This window comes from Humulus lupulus, chromosome 4, assembly GCF_963169125.1.
Source record: "Humulus lupulus chromosome 4, drHumLupu1.1, whole genome shotgun sequence".
Taxonomy (NCBI): Eukaryota; Viridiplantae; Streptophyta; class Magnoliopsida; order Rosales; family Cannabaceae; genus Humulus; species Humulus lupulus.
The window spans coordinates 4,057,588-4,080,501 of record NC_084796.1 but is presented as its reverse complement, the minus strand read 5'-3'; the positions used below and the strand labels follow the sequence as shown (position 1 = coordinate 4,080,501).

At 35.4% G+C, this 22,914-nt stretch overlaps 1 protein-coding gene across 1 annotated transcript; it reads left to right on the top strand.

Moving 5' to 3' along the window:
* The first annotated feature begins 246 nt into the window (after positions 1–246).
* LOC133829707 (phenylacetaldehyde reductase-like) lies at positions 247–7,249 on the top strand. The gene is made up of 6 exons (XM_062259477.1): positions 247–407; positions 523–692; positions 4,847–5,041; positions 5,816–5,978; positions 6,538–6,721; positions 6,904–7,249. Exons 1-6 carry the CDS (start codon positions 281–283, stop codon positions 7,043–7,045), a joined length of 981 nt encoding a protein of 326 aa, XP_062115461.1. The 5' UTR covers positions 247–280; the 3' UTR covers positions 7,046–7,249.
* The last annotated feature ends 15,665 nt before the right edge of the window (positions 7,250–22,914 follow it).

Genomic DNA, 22,914 nt, shown 5'->3' with positions numbered 1-22,914 from the left:
CCACAAAGAAGTGACATACTATTATTGGTGCAATCTAATATCGAGTCTCACATATTTTAATTTAATAATTATTATAAGATATTCATTACAAGATGCCACCATCTTAAATGGTTACAAATAGCAACACTACATAATATAACGATGACATATGACTTAGAGATTCTATTATCATTTGTAGAAAGCTATATAAATATAAATATATATATATATATTCACATCATCACCTAAGTAATTATACGAGCAAAAATAAAGTATTGTGCTAATTATATAAGGTTGTGATATGGAGAAGATGATCGGAGAAGGGAAGGTGGTGTGTGTGACTGGGGCTTCCGGCTACATAGCCTCATGGCTGGTCAAGCTCTTGCTACAACGTGGCTACACTGTCAAAGCTTCCATTCGTGATCTTAGTATGTCTTCTATAATTTACAGTGTTTTTTCTTTATTATTATTATTTATCCAAGAAAAGTATTATAATATGTATATAAGGGATTAATTTGATCTCATATCTGATAATATGTGTAGGCGATGTTAAGAAAACAGAACATTTGGTTTCACTTGATGGAGCTAAGGAAAGACTTCATCTGTCTAAAGCAAATTTATTGGAGGAAGGATCCTTTGACTCTGTGGTTGATGATTGTGAATGTGTTTTCCACACAGCATCCCCTGTGCTATTTACAGTCAAAGATCCACAGGTTTTACTTAATTAATTACTATATCTATTATTCTGTTATCATATCCAATTAAGTTTAGATAGCATATATATAAATATTAATGTATGTAGTGAAATTTATTCACCAATAAAGTAATTGTTTGATCAGTAAACAATGATTAAGAACACACATTAATGCAAATTTTATAAGAATAGCAAAAACCGTAAAACCAGAATACTTAGCTTGAAACAATGGAGAATTGAATGATCTTTATTGACTAAAATTAGCACATTACAAACTGAGATTGCAACTCAACCTTACACGGCTATGGTGGTTAACACCAATTACATAAATCTCACACTGGGAATTACATGATCAAATACACGTGTTCCATTTACAACCCTCCTTTACTCTGGTTTTCTTGGACAGAATTATAAATTAGAAAGTTTCATCTAAGGTGTTGAGTTGTGTCTCGAGTTTAGAGTGTTGTGGTCTATTTATTGGCTTTGGAGTTAGTTGATCTGAGAGAGTAACAAACTAACCAAATTAATTGCCTAAAATAGAAGTTGATGACATGTCCTCTGTTTTGTGAGCTAATTCTCCAACAATGTATTTTATATGTTGACAGACAAACAACTTCAATATACAAAACTTTTTAAATATATAAATAATTTTCACTTTTCTAAAAGGTTTACCATCCATATACAAATATATATTTCTTGTTCTTTTCACACTAACATCTTTCATATATATATATATATTTAGAATAATTTGACCTAATAATAATAATAATAATAATAATAATAATAAAAATAAAAAAAAACACTACAAAAAAATGACTTTTACTTCGGTTTTTATGTTGGATTTACTTCAGTTTTTACTTAAATTCGCAACCGCAGTAGTTCGGGACGAAGTAAAAAGTAGATAAAAATTGAACTGAAAAATAGACTTTCTACTTCGATTATTATGTAAAAACCGAAGTAGAAAGTGGGGATTCTACTTTGGTTTTTACATAATAACTGAAGTAGAAAGTGAGATACACTTCCTTGCTGGGCACTTTCTACTTCGGTTATTACGTAAAAACTGAAGTAGAATCCCCACTTTCTACTTCGATTTTTACATAATAACCGAAGTAGAAAGCCCCCCCCCCCCCCCCCCCCCCCTATTTTTTTTTTTTGGAATAATAATTTTTTATTATTTTAAAATGGCCCAATTTTATTTATATATATATTTGCCCTAATTTTTTTTAAATGGTTTAATTATATAATTTATAGTTATTTATATTTTTACAATTGAAATTAGTTATGAATTTTTTTTGAATGAAAATATGCTAACTTTCATTAATTAGAAATGTCATACATAAGCATAAAAACAAGTACTTAAGTAAGATAGCTAGCCTTAACATTAGTACATTTACATAAAACTAAACGAACTCATAAACAAAATAAGCTTACTAATAAAAGTATGTCATCAATCGACCTAACCATTCGTGTTGGATTGGCAAGAGGTCTGTAATCTCACAATATTCATTCTTCCCATCAAACTGTAAAATTAATAAACATAAATTAATTAATAACAACATTGATTATTTTATAGGTTATCGATACCAAAATAAGTTATAAAAAATAAAATTACTTTTTCTTTTAGGGTTTCCATTGCATTTGATGCCCGTACAAGAACTCTAATGTACTTCAACACATAAAAACTACATTCATGATTTTGTGGTTGTTTTGGACATGCAACATTGAATATCTTTGTAGGATTGCCGAGTAATTCATTGGAATAAGCCTTATAATATGCATTATATAAAAAGAAAAATTACAAAAGTTATTAAAATGTTGTAACATGTAATAGTTGTTGCGTAGTAAGAAATATTTTTAAAATTTTAAAACTTACCTCATTATCATTGAATCAATTTCTTCAGGACGTTTGTGTGCTTTCAGTGGATCAAAGAACACGATTTTTCCTTTTGGCATAGCAATCACCAACATCCAATGTTCCCTAAAATAATAAGCATGTTAAATAAAATAATTATATTTTTAATATGAATAATCAAATAAGAAAAGTTTATAGTATTTCTTACCGTATTCCACGGTATAAAGTATAGTTGAGCAACTCTATTCATGGTCATCAACCAATTTGCCAAGTCAATGGTTTATCGTTCTACATCTTTAGCATTATTAATGCTAAGACGCTCAGTGTCAAAAAACGTGTAAAAGACACGCTGATTTGGAAATAGAGACTCCCAAATGCATCTGTAAAATTTTCTTAAGTGTTAAATATTTTTGAAAAATTTCGGTAGAATTTCCTCTATAAATATAGCTACCCAAACCTGTAAACATTTAATTTACTATGAAAATATGCAATAGATCATAGAGCAATACTCATAACCATTCTAAATTTCATATAATTCCAAAGAATTAGTTGAAGGGATACCTTAGTGCGAATATCAATGTTGAGCCTCCAATCATATGTAAAGTAACAACTTGTTCTACATCCTCTGAAGTTATAAAGATTGACTCATGATTCATGAATGATGGGTTCACTGAAACTAAGACTACTTTGTTTATAGCATATCGTAATTTCATAATTACCTATAAAATCAATACAAACAAACATAATAGTCAAGTATAAATGAATCAATCATTATTAGGTTCTAGTCTTATAAAATTTTTAAGAAAATTGGCAGAGTTTCCTTTGTTTCTATAGCATACTGTAATTTCATAATTACCTATAAAATCAATACAAACAAACACAATAATCAAGCATAGATGAATCCATCATTATTAGGTTCTAGTCTTATTAAAATTTTAAAAAATTCGACAGAGTATCCTCTGTTTCTATAGCATTCCAAAATTTCATAATTTCCTATAAAAACAACACAAATAAACACAATAATAAAGTATAAATGAATCCATCCTTATATCACCACAACACGCAAATTTCCCAGAGCCTACTTCACTAATTTTCTAACATAACTTTCACTAAATCCAATATGCATGATTTAATTAACCTTATCTTTATACATAAATCTTGTAGTAATATAAATAAAATTAAAAAATAACTAACCTTCAATATTACTCTTTAATTCGCCCGAAATGAAGAACAAAGTCACCACTCAACCGACGACCCTACTAAAACATTACTTACATAATTAGTAAACTATATAATTAATTATCAAACCACTAAATAAAAAAAATAAATCAAACTAGTTATAGAAACTAATGAACAACACTTTGATCATCTTCAAGCTATTTATTTTTTCAAATATTTAAAAAGAAAATTCATCTTGTCACAATTTCTAAAATTTACTAATATACATATATATATATATAATAAACCAAATTTTTATCACAATATTTAAAATAAAAAAATAATTAAAAAAGTTACAAAATATTACTAAATCTAATTATAAAATTCAGAATAATATAAAAAAAAATTAAAAAAACATGGAAAAATAAAAAATTATCATCAAAACAATGATTTAGTAATCCATACCTGTATTTGAAGCTCAAAACACCTTACAAATGACAAAAATCTGGTCAAAATCCGGCAAGAAACACCAATAACCCATGAGAAAAAATACCCACGGCCAAATGTATTTTTTCCTCTAAAAAACAAAAAAGAAGAAGGATTTTTAGGTTATATTTCGTTTTATAATGAAGGAAAGTTGTAAGAAATAATGAAAAAAAAAATTTGATTCAAGAAAAAAGTTGTGCCGTACGGTTGCGTCAATGGAGTCTTTGGGAGTTTTTTGGGTTTCAACAGAGGAGAAGATGAGGGTTATGTGTCGTTAGTGTGGAAGAAAGGGTTTTAAGGGTGCTCTGCCTCGTGTGACTGGATACTTTCTACTTCAGTTTTTATGTAAAAATTACATTAGAAAGTTACCAAAAACTAATAAGGGACGCGTTTGACTTGACTCTTTTTTTACATCTTTATTCTCTCTAAACCGAAGTCATAGGCCTATGCAACCAAACATGATCCTCTTTCAATTGAATTTTTAATTTTGTTTTTTAAAGAAAACGAAGTAGTATCTAATTATTTTTAGCGCCAAATTTAAAAGTGAAGTAAAAAAGTTTACAAATGCTTTTACTTCAATGTTTTTGTATACTGAGTAGTAAAAACATATATTACTAGTAGTGTAATAATAATAATAATAATAATAATAATAATAATAATAATAATAATAATTTGAGGAAGAACTGATTGAACCAGCATTGAAGGGAACACTTAATGTTCTGAGGTCATGTGCAAAAGTGGCTTCTCTTAAGAGGGTAGTTTTAACATCTTCTATGGCTACAGTTATACTCAGTGGGACACCGCCGTCCAGTACAGATATGATAGTTGATGAGACTTGCTTCTCAAATCCAATTTATTGTAAGAATTCAAAGGTAGTTGATTATGAGACTAATTATTGATTCTCACATTATTTTAGTAACATATTATTTGTCTTATAATTACTAACTTATATATAATTCTATATAGAGTTTATACTTTTTTGGGCCCTGTCTTTTTTCTCATTATCTGTTTGGATCCTGTATTTTAACAAATTACTTTTTGGATCCTATATTTTATAAAATTATTAAAATAGAATCATAAACTCAATTTTGATGAAGAAAAAATTGAAAATAAAAACACAGTTTTTAAGCAGAATGATTTTATTTTTGTTCTGAATTATTAATTTGGTAAATTATTTGTGATTTTAGTTGACAAAACATTGACCAAAATCAGGTTTATGGTTCTATTTTAACTATTTTACAAAACATATGGTCCAAAAAATAATTTATCAAAATACAGGGTCCAAACAGATAATGAGAAAAAATACAGGGTCCAAAAATGTATAAACCCTACTCTATATATTATTTATATACATACTCTATATATTGTCTTAGAGCTAATATATTAGTATCTTATTATTTTAATATTTTATATATAATAAGTCAATTCAAGATTATAAATTTTTATAGATTTTAATAAAAGAAATATTTTCGATTATAATAAGTCAATTTATTTGATTATAATTCTTTTTAAAATTAAAATATTTTTGCCCAGTAGTCATAACTCTAATATTGACTAAAGTCATATTTTTTTTCATATTGATCAAATAATTTAATTGAATCCAAATAAATAAATTAAGGTCTACTGAAGGAATTTTATTGCTGCAGCTTTGGTATATGTTTTCAAAAATCTTAGCTGAAGAGGCCGCTTGGAAATTCGCTAAAGAAAATGGGATTGATTTGGTTTCACTTAACCCAGGATATGTGATTGGCCCATTACTACAACCAACTCTTAATTCAACTGTGGAAATGATTCTGAATCTTATAAAAGGTACATTATTATTATATTAATTATTTCATTTCATTATCTAATTAACATTCTTAATTCTACATCATTGGATATAAATTTCACTAAAAAGAAAAAACACATTCTATTCTTAAAAATATAGAGACATAAATAGACCGGCCAATCTCATTTTACACTATATAGTAATACCCTATAAGCAATTTTATTCCTATATAAGCAATTTTATTCCTATATAATACTTGCATTGTATATGAGAATGATCAATTTTGAGTGTTTCCGTTCTAAATTTTAAGGTATCCAACACTACATGAGGTAATACTCTATGTTTGATTAGCGATACTTCATAATACTTATTAAACTTAAATGTGTAGACCTGATATTATATTGGATTGCACCAATAGCGGAATGTCACTTCTTTGTGGTGTGTTGACCATCAATAGTGCGTCTTAGCATTTTCTCATCGATTTTAGGAGTCAATATATAGAAATAAGTCATACAATATATACATGCACATATATATATATATAATACTTATTTAAGAGAATAGTTACAACAGGTTTGAATGCTTTTGTTTTTGTTGCAGAAGCAAGATTTCCCAACATGATTCATTATTGTGTTGATGTTAGAGATACCGCAATGGCACACATTCATGCATTTGAGATGGCTTCAGCCAGTGGAAGATATTGTCTAGTTGGATACAATATACACATGTCTGAGACTGCAAACATTTTAAGACAACTCTATCCCACTTTGACCATTTCTAACGAGTAAGCTTCATCATATTATTATATATTGAAGTAGTCCATATATTTAAAACACCATGTGTATGTATATATTATTTAAAGCATATAATATTATTGCATGATTTTCACGTACATTTAATTAGATAATCTATATTTCTTCTCTTATTGATGAATTAATCTGTGGCTCTGTTATATATGCATGATAGATGTGAAGCTTACCCTCTTGAGGAAGGAGCCCAAGTATCAAAGGAGAAAGCACTAACTTTGGGAGTTAAGTTCACACCATTGGAGGTGTCTCTAAGGGACACTATTGAAAGTTTGAAGGAAAAGGGTTTCCTCAAAATTTAATTAGCAGTGCATGTTGGATCAACATCTTATTTTATGGGCACATATGTATAATGTATAATGTATAATGCTATTATAAAGTGTAATACAAAAATAAGTAACCAATTATGTTATAAATATCATAGGGTATTAAAGTGTCATGGGTTTAATATGTAGAAACAGGAAAGTGAATTTTTAATTTTATAATGGGCGAAATTGGAAATCATCACTAATTATAAATTAAGGTTGTGGTCCCCTATATATATGTATCATTCTATTATGTCTATCATCCCATTAATAGAGAAGAAAAGAGAGACTCTTCTCTCATAGACATACATATTATATAGGAAGATCTAAACCCTCTCTACAATCTCCAACAATGGTCTCAGGTAGGGCTGACAATTCGTGTAAACGTGTCAGATTCGTGTCGACACGATTATGACACGACACAATTAAGGTAAACACGAACATGACACAATTATTAAACGTGTCAAAAATACAAACACGACACGATTATTAAACGAGTCAACACGACATGAACACGATAGCACGATTATGACACGATTAATCATAACTATATGAAAAAAAATCATAAAACCTATACAAACTATTTGTGTTATTGTGTCTGACACGATTATGACACAGCACGATCATTAAACGGGTCAACACGATTATGACACGACACGATTAATGTAAACATGAACACGACACGATTATTAAACGTGTAAAAAACTATTGAAAGTTTGAAGGAAAAGGGTTTCCTCAAAATTTAATTAGCAATGGACGTTGGATCAAAATCCTATTTTATGGGCACATATGTATAATGTATAATGCTATTATAAAGTGATACACAATTAAGTAACTAATTATGTTATAAATATCATAGGGTATTAAAGTGTCATGAATTTAATGTGTAGAAATAAGAAAGTGAATTTTTAATTTTATAATAGGCAAAATTGGAAATTACTAATTATAAATTAAGGTTATGGTCCCCTATATATATGTATTATTCTATTATGTCTGTTATCCCATTAACAAAGAAGAAAATAGAGACTCTTCTCTAATAGAGATACATATTATATAGGAAGATCTAAACCATCTCTACAATCTCCAACAATAACCTCAAGTTAGTGCTTCTGCTCTCATGTTCATCATCTTCTTTGATTTAGCAAATGATTTATATATGATTTAGGATTTTATATTGAACCACTTTTAGTAACATGATTAGGATCTGAGATTATGTATTGAAATATTGATATTTATGCATGTTGCTTGAGTGATTTCATAAATTCTAATAGTGGTCCTTGGTCATCATGAATTTCTTGTGGTCGATGGTAATGGTGATGAGAACTTGACCATAAAATCATGCTCTTATTGCATGTTCCAAACCATTGGGATACCCTGTGTACATATTTTTGTTGCAGCCAGAAAAAGAAGCATAAACATTTACTCATTGTGTTCCCCTTACTATAGAATCGAGGCATTGAGGGAAACTTATAATGAAACTATTTACCATGTTGGGAACGAGGATGAATGGGTAATCCCTGATCACATCAGAGATATGGTTGTGGGCGTCCCCGTTGAAAAAACCCCTTTAGGAAGGCCTAAGAAGAAAAAAGTGGGTAGGCGAAAGACAAACCACTATGCTTCACGCAAGGAAAAGATCATCAAGCCACGTAAGTGTAGCAGATGTGGTGGTAGTGGGCACAATAGGAAGTCATGTAAGGCTAGGCTTTAAAAATTTATGTTTTGTAATAATTCAATTGATTTTGTTGCATTTATTATAATCAGGTACCTCTCCTAATACTTTGTTGGTTTTGATCTAAATAAATAACTATTCACAAAAAAGTTCTTGTTTGCCTGAATAGGCCACGATTGGCCTCGACACATTAGTCAGTCTACATCGATAGGCCTTAATCTGGACCCATCGAGTCTTATCGAGGCAGACGTCGTTATGTATTATTCTAGACCTATTGAGGCCAATCGAGTCCTATCAAGGTATATCGAGGTATATATCGTTATGTGTTATTCTGTACCTATCGAGGCCAATCAAGTCCTATCGAGGTCTATCAAGGCAGATTTGGTTAAGTATTATTCTGGACTTATCAAGGATAATCGAGTTCTATCGAGGAAGATTTGGTTAAGTATTATTCTAGACCTATCGAGGCCAATCGGATCCTCTCGAGGCAGATTTGGTTAAGTATTATTCTGGACCTATTGAGGCAAGTTGAGTCACATCGAAGAAAATTTGGTTAAGTACTATTCTAGACCTATCGAGGCTTATCGTGGTTGACCCATCGAGTTTTGTTGAGGCAGACAGAATCTGTGAATTTAGTAGTTTTTTATTTAATAAGTTTTAAAAAAATAATTTTTGATAAAAAATACAAAACTAACTATATACTATACTATTCTATACTATACTATACAAGAGGTGTATTAAGAAAATGTAAAGAGCATCACGGTAAAAAATTCTAATAGAATAGGTCCACACACAGCTTGATCGTGAACTGTTGCATGTTCTCATTGATAACTGTAATGACCCGACTTTTCTTAACTAGACCCACTGAAACGCGACTATGACTATCCGGGGTCAACTAGACCCTTACGGTCTACTTTGGTAAAAATTGGACGTTAAAAACTAAATAAACTTTAAAGTAAACTTTAGAAAATTTTACATTGGAGTACTTTGAAATAAAATAGGATTTGGATGAGATCCCATAGTTTCAAAAACAAAATGTAGTTAAACGTAACTTAAGAAATAGTCTGTAGCCACATGGCTTTCATTAAATAAACTAGTAAACATGAAATTGATAAAACTGTTACTGGACTCAGCTAAAAACTTAAGAGAACCTCGACAACCCTGCAGGTCGGTTGTTTCACAGTATTCATACTTCAGAAAGAATCTCCTCCAGCTCATTGCACTACTCCTTAAGCTTTGCCCTTACCTACACACACAGAGTAACTGATGATCTATAACGCTCAGTGAGGAAGCTACTTACAACTCATGATTCTACTATCCAAAACAAACTTTGCATAACAGAAATGCATATCTAGAAACTGCAAATTGAGCAACGTGTCTAGCATATTCACATAAGTCAAAGTGTTGCGTAACATACTGAAAACATATAACTGAGCCATCGTGTTATCTGTGGGGTCTTAATCCTCGTGTGGCCTCCACGACCCAGAGAATACTCTTTGGAAATATAAGCATGATGGATGCAAAGGAATGATTCTAATGGAGGTGGAGATGGTGGTGGCCTATAAGGATCGTCATATGTGTACTTTTCCATTATCATTAGTTCACTATATTGAGGATCGAGTACTTGTTGCATGGAGTGTGATGGTGGATGTAGCCTTTCTTCACTACTTTGCTCAAACAATTTATCCACATCTTGGGTAGAGATAGCATTCGACACTACTATTTTCTCTCCTTTTTCTTCCTTACTTTGGATTGAAGAGGACTCCATTTGATGTTCAAATTCTTCCATTGGTAGCTCCATCTCCTCACCATTCCCCAAATTGACCTCTTCACTTTGCTCTTTCCCTCTTGAATTTTCAAAATTCCTCAATGATGAATCTTGGCTTTGAATTACGGCTTCATTTTTATCCATATACTCCATCATCAATACCTTCACTGAACATAATTGAGCCGCTTGGTGAGGTTTCTCTTCTATAATTACTTCTTGAAAATCATCCAAAATTTCCTCATTTGGTCCTTGAGTGCAAGTGTTAAAAGTTGGCTCCATATTGTTATAAGTGCTCTCCCATCCTTTGTTGGTCACTGAACAATTCCAATACAACCATTCATTGTATTCTGCCATGTCTTCCAACATCCAATAGGCTTCATCCACGGATAGTTGGTAGAAATTGGCGATACCATCTCCTCTTTCTACCCATTCGCTCGCTTCGACATTCAACCCATTGAGGAAGACCTCTAATTGACACTCTTTGGACAAACCATGGTATGGGAACCTCATTAGCAAAGCTTTGTATCTCCACCATGCCTTGTATAAAGGCTCCAAATCGTGTTGAAAAAAATTCATGAGGACTTGCATATGAGACATCTCAAGTTCCTCGCAAGACAAAAAACAAACATAGAAAAAAAAACATAAAATAAAAAATATATATATATATATATACAAATCAAATTAGAATCAAGAATCAATTATATTTGATATTGATTAAATAGTCTCCGGCAACGGCGCCAAAAACTTGTTGCGAATTTTTAAGCTATGCAAGTGCACACAGTCGCAATTTGTAATAATATGGTAAAAACCAAGTATCGTCCTCAAGGACTGATTTATCAATTACCAATCAATCAATTTTTTTAATTCTATTTGATCAAACAATTTCAGAGATTTCAAACAAAGAAGAATACTAACGAAGCACAATGAAAATTTAAACAAAATAACAAAGAAAATGAAATTAGGACAATTATGATCCTCTATTTTCCACCCTTTTATTTCCTAATGCAAGAATTATATCCCCTTCTTCCTATTCAAGAACAAGTTGCAAAAACAATTCATAATCTGGTTAAGATTTACAAAATTCAATCTAAATGACAACTTCCTATATTTCTATGGTAAGTTGAATCATGAAGAAGGAATTAAACACACAACTCAGAAAAATAGGCAAACAATTTAGATACTTTCATTCTAAATTGAACTTGCATCCAAACAATCAAAGCATATCAAATTTCACTTTTCATATTTCAATTTGATTCATGAAATAACAATTAGAGGTGATCAATCAATAATTGCACAAGTAACACAGATTGTAAGGAATTGAAAGAGATGAAGAAGAACATGAATTCTGCATTAATCCATAAAAAGGGTTTCCAAAAGATTCACATAATAGCCCTAAAGGAGAAATTAGCCCATAATATTCATTCTAGCAGTCATAGAATTCAATTACAAACATGAAAAATTGAAGATAGATGATGAAAAACACAAGAATGGATCCTCCAATGGTATTCTCCACTCTCAGCCGTCGTCTCCCTCCGTTCCAAGTGAAAAGACCACATTGCCATTCAAAAAGTGGTTAGAAATGTGAAAATCGCGTCACTAGCACTGTAGCACTACTTCTGGAGCACTGTAGCGCTATTAACAGTGGCAAAATGCCTCAAAATCTGGTGCAATAGCGCTGTAGCGCTCTTATTATGGCGCTGTAGCGCTAAAGTCAGAATGGAACGAAACTCGTTTCAAACAGCCTGCAGCGTCAGCTCATCGTATTTTGATCATAACTCCTTCTATATAACTGAGAATTGAATGATTCAAAAAGATATGGAAAGATAAGAGAAATATCTACAACTTATATTTCTAGAAGTGTTTCCAGAAAGTGAATAAACCATGGTCCAAATGCGGCTTGAAGTCTCAGACTTGCGTTATAGAGCATAAATGACGTGTGTTGAGCATCTTCAATGTAGTATTTTCCACACATAATGTCTTGAAACTCCACAATCAACACGAAATCCATCTTATTTATCATATTTAACATGTTTCTTCTCATTTCACTCCATATTATGCAATTGACCATTAAAACCTGAAACAAGAAGAAAACAAGCATAAATCTGCACTAAACAATCCTAAATAACTAAAAACACAACCTAAAACGATCTCTAAAACAAACCTAAAATGACCCTAATATCTGCACAGTTTAAATTTGTGTTACTTAATGTGACTAAATCAAGGTGGATTTGTTGGAAAAGTGATTCAGCCACATAAGTAAGCTGGTACACGTGTGCACTCTCCAAGACTGTTATGTTTTAATTACAACTTTTTTATTGTATATATATATACTGTAAGGTTTAGTATATTGAGAACAACTTTGTAAAAAGCTGAGAAAAAGAGTTCTTGGAGAGCTGAGTTTAGTGAGAGAGTTTGGTGAGAATTTTGTTATGTTTTGAGAGAAGAATTCTGGGTTTGTAACTCAGGTGTTTGTGAGCTTGTCTCAGGTGTAATCTCTCTCTTTTGTATCACTCAGATTGAATAAAGTATATCAGCCATTTCTTGGCTGTTCAGACCCTTGGAGTAGGTTCATGAGACTGAACCGAACCAAGTAAACTCTTGTTGTTATCTTGTTTTTATTATCTTGCTTATTACTGATTCTTTTGTTTAGTTCTTGTTTGTTTGTTGTTTCACAGCAGTCACTGAGTACATTTTTTCTTGTGGCAGAATGTCATTTTACTCTAGTTTGGTATGACTATTATTCACTGTCAAATCTAGCAGATTATTTAAAAATATATTTTTAAACTTAGATTTTATGTTTTAAAAAACTAATATGAAAATATTATTGTTTTAATGTGATATATATAAACGTTTGAAAGAAGAATATTTTGTTAATATTGATAATAAATTTGATAAAAATATCTTTAAAATATATTTTTAAACTAATTTGTCAAATATTACTTAAATAATAAAAGTGCAACTCGTAATGAATAAAAAATAAAAAAGATAACAAAATAGTTTAAATTGAAAATGATTTTTTTTTATTCGAATAGATTTCTATAAGATGGTAGAATATGAATGTGAGCCAAATGTTCTCACCATGAAATTTGTTCTTAACTAAATTTTTCGTAATATGTAATAACTTCTCCAATCATATAAGAATTTGTAAAGAGATATATTTTGATCGAACATGTAGTGCTCAGATCAATAAATATTCTCATTTTGATGATTGAGAAATGGAAGTTTTTCAAAACACGCATTACCACACCATCAAAATATATACTTTACCACATTATTAAAATATACCTAAATTCTAAATAATATTACTTGAAACTGAAAAAGAAAGATTTTGAGAGTTCAACACGGATAAAGATGCACCAATCTCTTCATTTTTATGAGTTTTCAAAAGTAACTTTTTGGTTGCTACAATAGCAATATGTTACTGATTGGTTACCTTTTATATTATGCTTTTGTTACACCCAGATTTCGAGACTTGAGATTGTGACCTCGAAAGCTGGATCCATCAGGTGTGATTTCGCGATAGCTAAAATACATGTTCGTAATCTAGACGCCGAATCTTCAAAGCAGGTGGCAACCTCAAAGATGGGTAGCCTCGAAGTCCTTATAAGCTCGAAAAACATAATAATCAGAGTATATCCATTGTCAGGCAGCCTTGGATCAAGTGGACCGAGCTTGGCATGAGTGTGAGCTCGGAGTAAGGCGGCCTCGGTGGTATTTACCCACTCCGAGCTGGTCTTGGGAAAATAATGCAACTCGTAATTTACTCAGAGACTTAGACTGGCATGATGCTGATTGCTGATCTCGAACGACTTAATAGGTCACTTGAGGAGACGCATTCCATGCATTCAAGAGATATTTATTGTTGTAACTTCCCCACAATAAAGGGATATTAACTAGTTGGTCATACGCCCCCTGGTCTTCATGAGACGTTTCCTTGTATATAAGAGTTATAGGCTTTAAAGCCATTAAATTTATTAATATACAAAGTAACTTCCCGAAACGTGTGGGATAGTATTATGAGATCTCCTCTATAAATAGAGAAGTCATGTACCATTGTAAAGGACCAGGATTTTGTGATCTTGAGAGAACCTCTGGAGAATGCATCCCTGAAGAATTTCCAGAAATTTCCTAAGTTCTAATAACAAAGACTCGTGGACTAGGCAGAGTTAACTGCTGAACCATGTAAAAAGCTCTCTTTGTTTTATTGTGTTATTCTTGCCATAGATTTTACTGTTTACGTGCTCTATATTTTAAGTTGACGAAAAACGACGTCAACAATTTAGTGCTTTCATTGATAGCCTTAAGCAGTACGATTCCTGAACAGTTATGGTCGCGAATGACCAAAATATTTATGAAGAAAACTATCCAAGACGCCCTGGGAAGCAGCCAATGGTAAATCTAGAGACTGAAGAGAGAATCGAGTCCTCCGATTCTCGGGGACCTCCAGCACCTCTAGCCCCAAGGGATGAGGACATGTACTATAATCCTGAACGGTACGTCCCCATTGTGGAACTTGAAAACCGACAGCTGAAAAAACAGTTGGCCGAGGCCAATAAGCAGAACGAGGAGTTGGCTAGGTTAGCCGCAGAGGCTCAGACAGCTCAACCCCCACCCCCACATGAGAACCAAGCCCCACCTCCGAGGGACGTGCATGTTCCTCCCCACAGGCCTCGTGGACGACCTGGAAAAAATGCTGCCACAAGGAGACCAGAGCAACCTTCGGCACCAGCAGAGCAATCTGCTCCCTCGAGACCCCGAAGAAGTACTCGAGCTAGGGCTCCGGTTAATTCAACTGCGGAGCTACCAGCAGGAACTGGGAATAAACAAGCCCCTACAGAGGCTCGGACTCAAATCCCTGGTAACACGCAGAATGTTACCGACCCAACACGGGCAAACTCAGGACCGTCTAGGCCTCAAAATGGGTGGCAGCCACCGTCACCCATACGATTCCCTCCATCGCCTATAAGATACCCTTCACCACCTCACAAGAACGCTTAGCCAGTTCAAGGTGATGAGGAAAGGCGTGCAGGGAGGAAACAAGGAAATAGAGAAGCCTTCAGGGAGCAGAGAGGTGCCCAGCCTACAAGAAGTCAAATGTCTCGGTCTCGCATTGCGGAGATGAGGCAGCACGAAAGAGATCCATCTCGGAATAATCATGCAACGAGCTTTGCTAGTGATGATTCAGGAGACACTACATTAGTCAGCGTGTATGATCAAGGCCGAGAAAATACTGGAAACCATAGGAACTACTCCGACCTGCGGGAACATCTGAATCAGAACCGGGGTAGTGGTAATCCATCGAACCCGGACCTGAGAGATCTCCTAAATGGGCGCAAAGATCCCCTGCGAAGGCGCAAGCCTGGAATTGTGATCAATGATAGCCAATTTCAGGCAAGACCCCTTGTGGACCCGGTTCAAGAAAGAATTGATCAACTGGAAAAGGCCTTTAGGCTCTTACAAAATGAGCAAGGTCGGAGTCGGGATGAGGATTCTGACGAGGAGCTCGAACCATTCGCTCCCCATATTTCCAACACTTCGTTTCCTCAAGGGTTTCGGATCCCTCTTGTCCCACCTTTTGAGGGGAAGTCCGACCCGTACAGTCATCTGAGTACATTTAATACCAAAATGAGAGCAAGTAATGTGGGATACGAGCTCAGATGCATGTTATTTCCAGCATCGCTTACAGGACCAGCAAAAAGCTGGTTCGAGAAATATAAAAGACATTTGATCACTTCTTGGGATCAACTATCAAAGGATTTCAAGAAACAGTTCAGAGCCATGATCAGGGTGAGACCTGAGGCATCAACTTTAACCAACGTTCGGAAACAGCCAGGCGAGACATTGAAAAGCTACCTTACGAGGTTTAATTTGGAAGTTGCCCGAGCTTGAAATATGGATGACAGCGGTCATCTAATGGTTGTCCAAGCTGGAGTAATGCCAGGAAGTCCTCTCTGGGACGATATGCAGAGAAAACCTGTGAGGTCCTTAACCAAGTTTAATAAGCGAGCTCAGAGGTTTGTCAATGTAGAGGAGGCGAGGTCAACACTGAATATGACTTCTCAGCCCGTAACTACAACGATAAACGTAAACTCCGCCTCAACCTCGCGGACCCACCAGTTTCAAAGCCTGCTGCAGAAAACCCTTTCAAAAGAAAGAAGAACGAAGGGAGTAACCCCGAGGCAGAAGGGGGAAAGAAGAAGAAGGGGGAAAGGTATTTCTCCGTGTACAAAGTGTACACCGAGATCAACGAGTCTCGGGAGAACATATACCTGGCTAATGAAAACCAGGTCCTTTTCAGGCGTCCAGACCCCATGAGAAATCAGAAGTCCAAGAGGGACTTCAACAAGTACTGTCGATTTCACAGAGACACTGGGCACACTACTGATGAGTGCAGGCAGTTGAAGGACGAGATCGAAGAATTGATTTCGAGAGGATATTTCAGACAGTATGTCAAAAATCAGAGTAATAATTAGGCTTCTACTAGCCAGAGGGCAGTTGCACCACAACCTGCCCAAAACAACAATTCTCGAGCAAGGGAAGAAGATAGGCCCCCTCCAATTGATGGAGAAGATGTGATAACCATCTTGGGCGGGCCTCATCCCGCAGGGATGGGCAGGAATGCCCAAAAACGATACGTGAAAGAGCTAAAAATTGGGGACAGGTCTCCTTATGAACTTGAACCTAGAGCTCCAAAAAACCAGAAGATTGAATCTCAGTCGATAAACTTTACCGAGGATGACGCGTCCCATGTTCAGTTTCCTCACCATGACCCACTGGTCATCACTCTCCAGCTCGCGAATAAGAGAGTTCACTGAGTTCTCATAGACAATGGGAGCTCAGTGAAAATTCTCTATAAGGCCACTTTAGAAAAGATGGGACTCGCACTTTGAGACCTAAAAGCCTGTGCAATGACCTTGTACAATTTTTCAGGAGAGGGGATTGCTTGTATGGGATCCATTGAACTCCCGGTAACATTGGGAGACTACCCGGTCTCGGTAACCAAGATGATGGAGTTTGTAGTAGTGGATCTGCCATCGGCCTACAACATGCTGCTCGGGAGATTCGCTCTGGTAGGGCTGGGGGCAGTCTCGTCTTTAAGGCATCTGGCCATCAAGTTCCCAAATTCTAGTGGCATCGGGACGCTGAAGGGAGACCAGTTATCTGGAAGGGAATGTTATAGCATTTCTGTAAGAGGAAGGAAACAGGCAAGCGAACAAGCACTGGTCGTTATTCAGAATAAGGACAGGACGGTCTTGGAGATAGATGAAGAGATCGAATTGAGAGTGGAAGAAAAATATGATCTCGAACCATTAGAGGAGCTCGAAGATATCAAGCTCGAAGAGTCAGATCCCTCGAGAATGGTAAAGGTCGGGAAACATCTACGCGAAGAAACTAAATAACAATTAATTTTCTTTTTAAAGAGAAACCAGGATGTCTTTGCGTGGTCACATTCAGACATGGTAGGAATAAGTTCGAATATAGTGAGCCACGCGCTAAATATCGATAAAAGCTTCCCACCGAAGCAACAAAAGCGAAGACAACTGGACGACGATAGAAAAAAGGCACTGAAAGAAGAAGTCGACAGGTTAAAAGCAAACCGATTCATTAGGGATGCTTTTTACCCCGATTGGGTCGCCAATCCGGTACTGGTCCCGAAGCCCAATGGGGCATGGCGAACCTGCATTGACTATTCAGACCTCAACAAGGCCTGCCCAAAGGATTACTTTCCTTTGCCATGAATTGACCAACTCGTGGATGCCACGGCAGGGCATGGACTGATGTCATTCATGGATGCCTATTCTGGATATAACCAGATTTCCATGCATGCATGCCCCTGACCAGGAACATACGAGCTTCATAACAGATAAAGGGTTATATTGTTATAACGTCATGCCATTCGGGCTCAAAAATGCTAGAGCCACATACCAGCGGCTCGTAAACATGATGTTCTCAGAGCAAATAGGGAACAACATGGAAGTTTATGTTGACGACATGTTAGTTAAGTCTCAACTTAATGATAACCATGTTGATCATCTCGAAGAATGCTTTGCCGTGCTCCGGAAATATAACATGAAGCTTAACCCCCAGAAATACTCCTTTGGGGTATCTTCAGGAAAATTCCTCAGTTTCATTGTAAATGCTTGAGGAATAGAAGCTAACCCAGACAAGATCCAGGCCCTGGTCGATATACCCTCGCCTCGAAAACACAAAGATGTCCAGAGTTTGACCGGTAGAATGGCGGCACTAAGTAGGTTTATCTCGAAATCTACATACCGTTGTCTTCCGTTTTTCAACCTGTTGAGGGGAGGCAAGAAATTTGAATGGACGGAAGAATGAGTTAGCCTTCCAGGAGCTTAAGAAACACCTCGCAGAACCCCCTATCTTATCAAAACCTATTACGAGAGAAGTGCTATACTTATATCTAGCCACTTCCGAGCACGCCATAAGTGTAGTGCTTGTACAAGAGGAAGAAAAGGTACAAAGGCCCGTATATTAAGTCAGTAAAAGGTTACTTGGGGCAGAGTCGAGATATCCCTTGATGGAGAGGCTAGCTCTCAGCTTGATTCATTCATCTCGAAAACTTCGACCCTACTTTCAAGCGCACCCCATCCATGTACTATCTGATCAACCACTAAGACAAGTCTTGTCTAAGCCAGAAGCTTCAGGTCGACTTCTTAAATGGGCAGTTGAACTCAGGCAATTTGAGTCACCTATCATCCAAGGACGACCATTAGGGCACAAGCCTTGGCAGACTTTATAGTGGAATGTACTGGCATGACCAACGATGAAGTTATAACCCCAGCCCACGAGCTGTGGAAACTTTACGTTGATGAGTCATCTAATGAAAATGGATCGGGGGCAGGAGTAATTTTGATCACTCCTGCAAGAAGAAGATTTCATTCTGCCTTGAGATTTGACTTCAACGCATCAAATAATGAGGCCGAATACGAGGCTTTACTGGTGGGACTTCGTATAGCCAAGGAGCTCAATGCTAAAGCAATACATTGTTACAGTGACTCTCAGCTAGTGGTTAACCAAATTTTGGGAGAATACCAGGCTCGAGGCACGAAAATGGTAGCTTACTTAGAAAAAGCAAGGTCAGCATTGGAACATTTCGAGTTTTACGTGATCGAACAGGTCCCCCGAGAACAAAACTCGAATGTGGATGCCTTAGCTCGGCTCGCTACTTCCACCGAGAATGATGAGCTAAATGTCGTACCAATTGAACATCTCTCGGCACCTAGTATTAACGAGCCAGAGCAGGAAGACATGTGTATGATTTATTCCGAGCCTACCTGGATGACTCCGATAGTCGAATATCTTGAGACCGGCATCCTTCCGAAAGATCGGAACCAGGCTCGAGAGTTGATGTATCAAGTCCCTCATTACACCATTATGGATGGAAGGTTGTATAGAAGAGGATATTCCATGCCATTACTACGGTGTGTGACTCCACCCGAAGCCAAGAAATTCATTGAAGAAACTCACGAAGGGTTTTGTGGAGACCATACTGGGGGGCATAGCCTGTCCAAGAAAATCATACGCCAAGGTTATTTCTGGCCTACCATCAAGTCGGATTCTTTTGAGTACGTAAAGAAGTGTGATAAGTGCCAACGATTCACCACGATTCCTCGAGCTCCACCGTCCGAGCTGACTATGATGACCTCCCCACGGCCATTTGCAGTATGGGGAATCGACCTCATAGGCTCTCTCCCAACTGGCAAGGGCGAAGTGAAGTACGCGGTAGTCGCTGTAGACTACTTCACGAAGTGGACAGAAGCAGAACCGTTAGCAACTATAACCTCCAAAAAAGCCCTTGACTTTGTAGTGAAGAACATATGTAGATATGGGAAGCCAAGGAAAATTGTATCCGACAACAGAACCCAGTTCGACAGCGATCTGTTCACCAACTTTTGCGAAAAAATGGAATAAGAAAGAGTTTTTCGTCAGTAGCCCATCCCCAGGCGAATGGCCAGGTCGAAGCTGTAAACAAAACTCTAAAGAGTTCGCTGAAGAAAAAGTTGGAAAAAGCAAAAGGACGATGGCCCGAAGAATTTCCTTAAGTCCTATGGGGATATAGGACTATGACCCGAACATCGACGGGACATACCCCATTCTTTCTGGCGTACGGTTGCTAGGCTATGTTGCCATTTGTGGTCGAAATTCCCATAATTCAAGCCCTCGCTTACGATCAAGCCTCAAACCAGACTCAGCTTGAAGAAACCCTTGACATGATCGAAGAAAGAAGGAACAAAGCTCAGCTAAAAAATGCTGCATACCAACAGGGAGCTACCAGGAACTTGAACAAGAGGGTTCGGGATCGAAAATTCGGTGTGGGAGATTTAGTGCTAAGGCGTGTATTCTTGGCAACGAGAGATCTAGCAGCTGGCGTGCTCGGGAAAAATTGGGAAGGACCTTACCAGATAGAGTCAGTCATCCGACCCGGTGTTTACAAGTTGGCGAGATTGGATGGAAGTCTAGTACCGCGAGCATGGAATGGCAAACACCTACGACCATACTATCAATAGTATAGGAAGGATGTTGCCTGTAACCATGCTTGTTTATCTGTACTGTTTTGTCTATTTTTGGGTTTTCGCCAAATAAAGATTTATTTCGTTTAATATGTTGTGTTTTTTTTTGTTTTTTGCAATCTCTCTTAATTTAATAACCTATGGTCACATTCATAGGATATTAAGGGGGCATCATTGGTATATATACCATCAGCTTGAAAAATAAAATAACATATGCGTAATACATGCAAGTGTTTGGAGATAACCAAATGCGCGAGCTAAGATAGCTTGGATATAACCAAACTATCAAAAACATATAAGTGTTTGGATGTAACCAAATGCGCGAGCTAAGAAAGTTTGGACATAACCAAATTATCAAAAGATAAAAATGTTTGGATGTAACCAAATATGCGAACTAGATTAAAAATATAAGTGTATGGATTACAAACCAAACACGACCTTAATAGGTTTGGAGCAAACCGGCTAAAACTAATCGACAGTAAGTTGGAACATAAACCCACTTCGAGTTAAGCCGAGATCGAGGCTGGAGTATCTTACAAAACAATAGTTTCGAACTCATAACCTCGGAGAGATAACCGAGGACGAGAAAAAGTAACTAAAAAGTAAGATATAACTAAACCGTTTGCATTACTGTTAAGCGTACAAAATATACGCTTATTTATATCATTTTTAGATTGATTTGGTTGTTTTTCTCAAGAGAAAGTTTCTATTTAATCTGTTTGCTGAACTTGTGCAGTGTGTCGTTATAATTCTAATTTGTTCGAGAATTTGGATACATGTCTGTTTTAGTAGCCGAAATTGGCTAATATTTGGAAATATGGTATAGGCGATATATCGCCTGTCTTGGGCGATATATCGCCGCTTGTGGAATTCCAAATTTTGGCTTAAGCAGAACGACATCAGAAACTCGCATTTTTATCGAGAACATTCAATAGGCGATATATCGGCACGAGGGAATTTTTAGATATTTTCATGGAAATTCGTAGGATTTTGGATTTTTGTAAAAAGAATAAAAAGAAGATCGAAAAGGACAGAAAAAGGGAAGCATTTTGACGACAGAGGGGAAGAAACAGAGAAGAATCCACGATTATTTTGTTTGTGTTTATTTATGCTTTTGAATTTTAGATTGTGTGATGAAGTTTAATATTATGAACTAATTTCATATTTAGAGTATTTTAATGTAGTCACTGGATATTCTATTCGTCTTTAATGCAATTTCTATGAATCTTTGAATTTATGGTTATCTATTGTTCTTATGTTTAATGCTTGTAATTGATTGGCCATCTGTTGCATGATTATTGGTTTTAATTCAATATCTTAAAAGTGAGAATTGGAATAGCTTTAGACAATAGACATAGATTTCAATTTAGAACGAAAGTATCAAATTGGTTTGTGTAGCAAGTAGGTTTTTGTTCTTAATGCGGTTTATGTGTCGAATTTATCACAGACATGTAGAGAATTCACAAGTAAACTAAATATTTTATATCTTGAGAAAGAATAGAATTGTCAATAGTAGACTTGCTATAATCATAGATCAAAGAAACATATTAGTTGTATTATTGATTGAATAGAATTGAAGGTTGATGAAATTAGAATACTCTAATCTTTCGTTTATATTAAATTTCGTTAATTAAATTGTGCTTTCTTAGTTTATTGTTCATTGCTAATTGTCATTAAAATTTCATTAGTCAAATAGAAATAAAAGTTTGCTATTGGTAATTATTAGATCAATTCCCTGACGGAACGATAATATATTTCCACTACTATTACTTGTTTATTCGATTGCGTATACTTGCGCAGTAGTAAAAATTCGCAACAATTACACACCATACAAGTACTTTCAGGTGCATGGTTAAAGTAATATCCGACCTTGACAAATAACGAGATCGGAAGC